The sequence below is a fragment of the Habropoda laboriosa genome, unplaced genomic scaffold, assembly GCF_001263275.1.
Source record: "Habropoda laboriosa isolate 0110345459 unplaced genomic scaffold, ASM126327v1 scaffold718, whole genome shotgun sequence".
NCBI classification, from domain to species: domain Eukaryota; kingdom Metazoa; phylum Arthropoda; class Insecta; order Hymenoptera; family Apidae; genus Habropoda; species Habropoda laboriosa.
The window spans coordinates 1704295-1712722 of NW_017100942.1; the positions used below are offsets into that span (position 1 = coordinate 1704295).

Sequence of the window (8428 nt, forward strand, 5' to 3'; positions counted from 1 at the left end):
AACAACGATGAGCTAAAATTGTAGTACTGAAATTAGAATCAATATAGACACAAATTAACTTACCTACAGAAATGATACACTTCACTACGAATCAGCTCACCCAATTATCTTTCACATTTCATTCAGAAAACATCATCACCTAGCAAATTAAAAACAGACATATATATCTATTCTTTATTAAAAAGAAATTTATATAAATATAAAAGTTGTGAGATTGTTTCACCGACAGACTATCTTCAGATTATGGTTGAATCATACTGCACCGTACTTCTGAAAGACTTCGAAGCAGCAAAGCTGTTCAGCCATAATCACGTACATTCTGATCGCCACGCTATCATCCAGGGCTATAATCTTGCATAATTTATCCGCCACGACACTCTCTGTCGTTCTTTCTTTTCACACTCAAGTATAGCAATTACGTCGACACTCAAAATAGCCAGCAGCCCACAAAGGAGGATGCGCGAAACGGAAGGGACACGCTGGCAAAGGGTAACCGATGGATCAAAGTAAGTCACGGACTTGGACACCTGTGATAAAGGTGATAAGCAAAACTCTCGCGGAAACCGGCAATCGTGAACACTCGGTCATTAACGAGTCAGAATGACTTCGAAGAAGAACAGGGACGTATCAGTGAGCGTCACAGCTTTCTACTTGAAAATCATCGGCTTCTGGTTAGCTGACACTTACGAGGAGAAACGTCGAAGAAAGTTCGCGCAGAATTGCACGATACTTATGCTTATGTGCGCTGTGCTGCTTGAGGTGAGGGATATCTATCACATCTGGGGAGATTTCGGCGTAAGTACAGTTTCAATTATTGAACACCATTCGAGGATACGTGAGATGATTAGGGCAGAGCAGGGGAATTACGACACCCAAGGAGAAAGTTGAATAAAAGAAAATGTTATAAGGGTAATAACTTTGTTTATATACAAAGGCGTATTATCTGTTTATATAGTTTTATAATCAGCATTAACAAGATTTAAAGGTAAAACCAATTTTTAACCCCTTCACATATGACAACGCGTCAGTCTCGTTGCAGAGATTCTGACGAAGATGTGAGAAAAATAGTTGTATTGGTAAGAAGAATTCATTGTAATCCTAATTTTCGTTTGAATTTACAAGATTGAGGGATTGCTAAGTGTCATTAATCTGTGACAGACTAGTTTTTGTTACCTGATATAGTACTAAAGCAGAAAATGGCTGACGCTTAGGTGCATAGTCAGAAAGGAAATCATAGTTTAAGGGGTTAATAGAAAAGCCAAACCGTTACTGTCCGTGATGTCCTAAATGTCGTTCGATAATTTTTTACCTGTGTGCGTGTCAACTATTTTGCGTTCGCGGCCTAGAATTGCATTCGGTACGAGCGATCATGTGGCAAATGGAGGAAATGTTCATGTTTTCCTGGCACCATCGTATATGCGTATTCGCAATTCGTTCGTGTTTCCCTGACTCTTCCCGAATTGTGGAATTCAACGTTACGGACGTGGCGAAAATTTAGAAATTTGAAAAATACGAGACGGGTTTAACGTTCGAAGCATTCTTGTCGATGTAATGATTTTTATGCAAATTTACAGTCTTGAGGATATAGGAAAAAATGGAGAATTTCGATAGAAAATTATTTCACCTAACAGGTATTATAAGAAGCACTACAATTTCGATATTTTTTCATATACCTGCATTCTGTGTAATTTTGTACCTTTAAATTTCCTGCAAATGCATAAAAATCCGCAGTCTATTTAATTGTCGCCGATGCTAGATAAAATGATCGATGCTTGCTTCGGTTTTGGAATAGCGATGAAAAATTTTTAGTAGTTTTATAATAAAGTAAAATAATTGTGAAAAAATTTCCGTAGCTATTCGAAGTGAAAAAATTTGTGGTGCAATTTGAAATGTCAACGAAATTAATAGGACTTTGAAGTAAAGTGTGCTTATTAAAAAATTGCTTGCATTTGGGCACAGCGGGTGTAATTTCTTCGTTTATTTTTTCGTAAATATTGTTAAACATTTGGTTCCGAAAGCACGTGTGCAAGATTTCAGTTTTGAACAATTCGAAGATGTTCAAAAAATAAGTACCCCTGAATATTTTGTGAAATGAATAAAAAAAAGAAGTGACCAGTTGATAAACTTTGAGCGATTAATATTGTCGTCGAGATAGGGCTTTCCTTTTTATGATTGTTTAATTGCAGGCCGTTGTTTACGTAATGTGCAACATTCTAACAGTGGGCATAAGTTTGTTCAAGATCTTGGTCTCGATGAGGAGTAAGGAAAAATTTTTGGAATTAATTAAATACGCCAGAACGAATTTCTGGCACTCGGATTATGACTCGCAGGAGCAAATGATTGTGAACGAGTGTAAACGTTCTTGTACATTCCTCATATGCGTGTTTAATTTCTTCGCTAATGGGACAGTGTCTGGATACATAATCAGGCCAATTGTAGGTGAGTCATTTCTACGATTTCTACGATAATTATTCCACTTTTCACATAACTTACGTTTGTTCTCTAAAAATATAAATAGCAAATCTTTTTTTTATCACATTTCTGCTTTGGTGTCTTATTAATCTGCTTGAGTCAGAAGGAATACTGTTAATAGTTTTGAATTACTATTACTCGGAATTTTGGTTAATTAAATTAATTGAACTATTCGTTGTAATTAAATCTAAACTAGAAACGAGAAAGGATAATAAGCTGGTACTTCTTTTCAGAAAGTATTGGAAAAAATGAATCAGACAGGATACTTATAGTCAACTTCTGGATTGACTTTCCGACAACCATGACACCATACTATGAGATATTATTTACGTCGCAGGTAATATGAATTTCTTCTTTGCCGTGTTCAATTCACGATAATTGCAAACGTTGATATTTTATTTCATAAAGACTGTATGGCAACTTAAACTTTCGATGTTTAGTTTGAATTGAAATTTTTCCGCCACTTTTTCACCCAATCCAAAATTCACAATTACTTGACACTTGCCTGTATAACAACAATTTTCAAACGAAGGAATTTGAAAGTTTTCCAACCCAATTATCAAAAAGTTACAGTGAAATCGTTTACACCAGTTTATGTCTGTTATCGCTACAGGTTTTTATCGTAATGTACGTTTGCATAAGCTACCTTTGTATCGACAATTTTCTGTGCATGATCAATCTACACACAGCTACTCAATTTCGAATATTGCAATACAGACTGTCGAATGTGTGCGGTGCAAACGAACGTAGCGATAAAATTTCGAAAAAAACACCGTCCAATTCGGACGAATGCTACGCTAAGTTCAAAAATTGCATTCAACAGCATCAAGCACTCATAGAATACTGTAACGAACTTCAAGAGGTGTTCGGTTTATTTGTGCTTGCACAAGTGTTGCTCTTCAGTTTGTTAATGTGCCTCGATGGATATTTGGTGATGGTTAGTAGGTATTACAAAATTCAACGCGATATCATATTTTTCTTATTTTCTGATCAAAATACTTCAACTGCACTTTTTATCAGATATTTTGTATATAGAATAAAAAGTGTTTACTCTTTTCTCAAAATTGGTAACGTTTAGCTCCATTTTCTTTTTTTCAACTCTAACAGCAAATATTCAATTATTAACATTAATTTATAACAATCGTTAACTTTTTCGAGAAAAAAATTGGAAATGTTTTGTACGAAAGGACGTAGAATTTTTATTTTTATATTTCGTAGTGTTTTTGATTTCGTAAATATTTAGTTTCGTAAATAAATTTTTAACGAATAAATAGTTAATTTCGTAAATAAATTTGCAATAAATTAATATTCGTTCGATTTTTATGTCTCGTAATGTTTGTTTACTACTATTTCACCGCTGTTGAGTAATTACATCTATGATATAATTACCACAGGAAGATACTCCCATTATGCAGCGCCTTACTTTCTTGTTTCACCTAACGGGATGCCTGTGCCAACTGTTGATGTTCACCTACAGCTGCGATTGCCTGATACGAGAAAGCTTGAACGTGGCCAATGCTATATACGACTGCTCGTGGATTCACTTGCCAATGGACAGATCTGGGCGAATGCTGCGAAAAGATTTGACATTCGTCATTGGAAGATCTAGAGTACCTTGCTGTCTCACTGCTTGTGGATTCTTCCCTGTGTCACTGGAAACGTACACTTCGGTAATTCATTCAACATTTCACACGATATCGATGTTAGAGTATTTCAAGTACTTTTTTTTATATTTAATTAATGTGTTTGGGAAACAGTAAAAAAAGTGTTTGTTAAGAACTGATCGAATCTGATATAATAGTACTAATCTTAAGATCTTTAGTGACTATTAATTGCACTTTTGGACTCTCTATTGCTAAAATTTAAATTTTTTCCTCCTTCAAAGACAAAACTCAAATTTGAAAAATATTCTGGAAATAGTTTTGTAAAAAGTGATTAGAAAATTTTACTAATGATTGCATTATAGATTAAACATGGTATCTCGAGTATTATTCTGCAGTTTTAAAATAATATCTAATAAAGTCCTTTGTTTCTATTTTTATTGTAGATTTTGAGTAATGCACTCACATGCTACACCATACTAAAGCCGTACAGAACACGAACTTTTGTAAATGAATAATTTATTTTGTGGAAGATTATGTCACATCTCAGACATATTAGAAATTAATCTATCGAAAGAGTTCTTTAAAAGAAAATTCGATAAATGGAATGTCTTCCAAGATAATGGAGATCGTTTTGAACATTAAAATTGTGTTTGATACTTTGCAAATGAAAATTCACGTTTATGAAAAAAGGTACTGAATTAATTTAAACACCTAATACATTTGCTTGAAAAAAACAACAATTAACGATAGTTACTATTATATCAGATTTCACTTCAAAACCTACCTCCTAATCCATGAATAAACCTAATTATTGATTCATTACAGATTTTAAGTACCGCAGCGTCATACTTCACACTGCTACGAAAACAAGAAGCAGAAATAGTTGAAACATAGCTAACACCAAATGCCAACGACCATACGAACCCAAAATGACAAATCGAAAAATTTGATTTTCAATCAAAACTAAAACTTCCTCTGTTAGCAAAAAAAAAAACAAGTACAAACTATTTCTTTATCAACAAAGTCCAAGCACATGGTCAGTAATAGTTCCTTTTCTAATCGTTAAACCCTAAACAAAACTGAGCAAAATTTTTTCAAACACGTTTCACAAAACAGAAAAAAAGAAATTATCGTACAATACCTAATCACATCACTGTTCTCGACTCAACAATGAATCTTCACTCCGTTTGCTCACAAGTATTGGATGACTACAAAAGTTCGTGCCCGATTTGAAAATAAAACACAACCGGTACGTGCAAAAGCAGATTTCATTTGAAACTGAAATGAAACGAAACGAACAATTATTTGAAAATAAAACACAAGCGGTGTATCTTCCGATAGGAATGCAACATTACGCTAAAAGAAACATCGGTGCCGAAGTTGACAAGGTTCTCATCACCTCTGAAAATCGGGCACGAACTTTTCCAATCGTCCAATGTCACGACTCTCCTGCCACAATCAAACAAGCTAAATTTCCCTTTGACAAAACGACACAGCTGTCGATACACGTTCGATTTCGCAGGAGGGGGTTTCGTATCCCTGCATCATGCATAACTCATCATCAATTCGATCTATGCAGTACTCGTTCGATGAAGGGAGCCAGCAATCCTGCATATATCCGTGTGATCGAACACTTTGCATTTTTCTCTTTTCCGAGTCGCCTCTGTCGGTATCTTTATCATTGCCGGCCGATTTTCTGGACAAAGGAGGCGCCGATAGATCAAAGCGTCTGATCGTTCCTCGATACGTTCGTTGCAATCGATCCAACGAGTTCTCGTTGTCTGCGAGGTTCAATGTCCGAACGTTTCTGTCGGTTATCAGCGAGACAACATGAAATTGTTCAAGACTGACGACTTAGGTTTCAGCGTGACTTCGATGTTCGTGAAAATGATCGGATTGTGGATGGCGAAAAATCAGTTCGAGCAACATGTCAGAAACGTGACGTTGTTCTACACATTCTTCTTCGTTTCCTTCGGATTCTACGTGGAAGCTACGAACCTGTACCACTCGTGGGGCGATCTCAGCGTGAGTAATCACATTCAGGGTGGTGTTGAAGAGAAATTGAGAGTGTTTTAACCCTTTTGCTGCCCATCTACACGGTATATGCAAAGAGTGCCAGGGCCGATTTGATATGCACGCTTCTATAAATTGCTTAGATTTTTGAAAATGTGAATTTTCTGGAGGAACGCTTTAGTATTCGTTCTTTTCATACTTAGAGGAAATGGAATACAATTGTGGTTTAATGAAATATTTAGATTGTATAAATTATTCTTACAATGGTAGACTTTAGATTGTAAAATCGTGGTGAAAGCATTGTTAACCATATTTTTAAAAATTATTTACGAACTAGTAAACTGATCAACGCGATCGTATTTACAATTTTCAAAATTTACAAAATTTCGAAAGAATTGCACATCAAAAACGAATTACAAAATTTACAAAGAAGAAACAGCAATTCTTGAGATAATAACAATTGATATTCTCATTTCACAGGACACACTGTTCGACATATGCACTCTTCTGTCGGTGATAATGCCCGCTATCAAAATAATCATCCTGTTTATCAACAAGGAGGAGTTTTTCCGTTTGATCGTGTACACAGAGCGACAATTCATGAACGGGGATTACAACGAGGACGAGAGGAAGATTGTGTTCGATTGTAAACGCCTGTGTACATTCTTCACTTGTTTCCTCTCATCTGTGACTTTATCGTGCGTTCTCTCTTACGTCGTCACTCCAATTTACAGTAAGCTGACTAAATCCAGTGACTTATCTCTCTTTTTTTCTTCAATTATAAACGTCAAATAAAACTCGACTCTTCGATACTTCTGTTACACAATTTTCGTCTCGATACTCGTGTTTCAGTGAATATTGGAAGAAACGAATCCGACAGAATACTGCCGTTTAAAATGTGGATTGATATACCGACATCGATGACACCGTATTTTGAAATATTCTTCACCTTACAGGTACATTGTCGTTTAATCGGTATATTATTTTTTTAAGGAAGAAAATGCAAACACCTTCTTGCGTGATATTATTATTGTAGAAATAAATATATCAACCTGTTGAAACTAAAATATTTCAGAATATTTTCCGATAAAAATTTTTTCAAAATTTCTTGCACACGTCATCTAGCATACTAATCCCTGTAACATCTCAAAAAAATTCAAGTCCTTAGGTCGAATTTTAAAAAAGTTACACCGTTCTAAAGAGTGTCCGAATAATTAGTATATTGCCATGACTTTTGGATCGTTATCTTCTTTTTCACAATTTAAACCACTCTGTCTTGTTTATTATTTATTTTTTCACGAACCTGAACGTGTGATAAACTCGACTTTAGGGAGACGTCATTTAAACACGAAGATTTAACACTATTTTCTGCTAAAAATTTTAAAAAATTCTCTTTCTACGTTTTACCAACATTCAAGCAACGTTCGATCAATTATTTGCAATTTGTATGAAATTAACTCATGTGAAAAATTTTCTCATCGCTTAATACAACATTTGCACAGGTTTTATCCGCGTATCAAATTGGCGTGAGTTACGGTTGCTTCGACAACGTTCTATGCATCATGAACCTACACTTGGCCACTCAGTTTCGAATACTGCAACATAGACTGGTGAATATAAACGGTCTGAAGAGCAAACAGACACCGGAGAAAGGTGAAACGTCGATTATAGATTCGACAGAATTTGCGGATAACTCTTACGACGTTTTCAAAAGATGCGTTCGTCAACATCAATCTCTGATGGCTTTCTGCGAGAAACTCGAAGAAATGTTCAGTATGATTATACTGGGGCAATTGTTAGTGTTCAGTATTTTTATGTGTCTCGACGTGTGCCAAGTACTTCTGGTTAGTTCAATTAGCAAAATAATCTTCTGTTGACACGTTGCTGTAAAAGAAAGGGTTGAGAAAGTGAAAACTTTGATTACCTTTTCTTATACACTTTGTACCGTTGTTCCCGTTGAGTACCAATGAAAGTTGTGTTTCTTAGCCAGGTGCATCTGTGGGTAAACAGATGATTTTCACGTTTCACCTAGCGGGATGTATGTGTCAATTGCTGATGTTTACGTACAGCTGCGATTGTATAATAACGGAAAGTTTGAACGTGACGGAAGCGGTGTACGATGGACCATGGCCACGTTTGCCAATGAGCACGAGAGGAAGAATGATAAGGAAGGATTTGATACTCGTTATCATAAGATCGAGAGTACCTTGTTGCTTGACCGCCAGAGGATTCTTCGTAATATCTTTGGAAACGTATACGAAGGTAATTGACTCTCTGTCTGCGTTGCTTTGTCGTTGTAAACGCGGAAAGATATGAGCTGAGAGTGATCAGGTGTGGGA

General features: G+C 35.7%; 1 protein-coding gene across 1 annotated transcript in view; it reads left to right on the forward strand.

The window, feature by feature from the left end:
* Positions 1-600: 600 nt before the first annotated feature.
* LOC108577631 overlaps positions 601-8428 on the forward strand; it is a gene marked incomplete at its 3' end in the record, with an annotated part of 8446 nt that continues 618 nt past the window's right edge. Inside the window, exons 1-11 of the mRNA XM_017940808.1 lie at positions 601-795; positions 2187-2439; positions 2706-2809; positions 3086-3409; positions 3867-4142; positions 4902-4958; positions 5898-6101; positions 6570-6735; positions 6942-7045; positions 7592-7933; positions 8076-8351. Of these exons, the coding sequence (XP_017796297.1) occupies positions 601-795; positions 2187-2439; positions 2706-2809; positions 3086-3409; positions 3867-4142; positions 4902-4958; positions 5898-6101; positions 6570-6735; positions 6942-7045; positions 7592-7933; positions 8076-8351 (2301 nt within the window). The remainder of the gene's footprint in view (positions 796-2186; positions 2440-2705; positions 2810-3085; positions 3410-3866; positions 4143-4901; positions 4959-5897; positions 6102-6569; positions 6736-6941; positions 7046-7591; positions 7934-8075; positions 8352-8428) is intronic.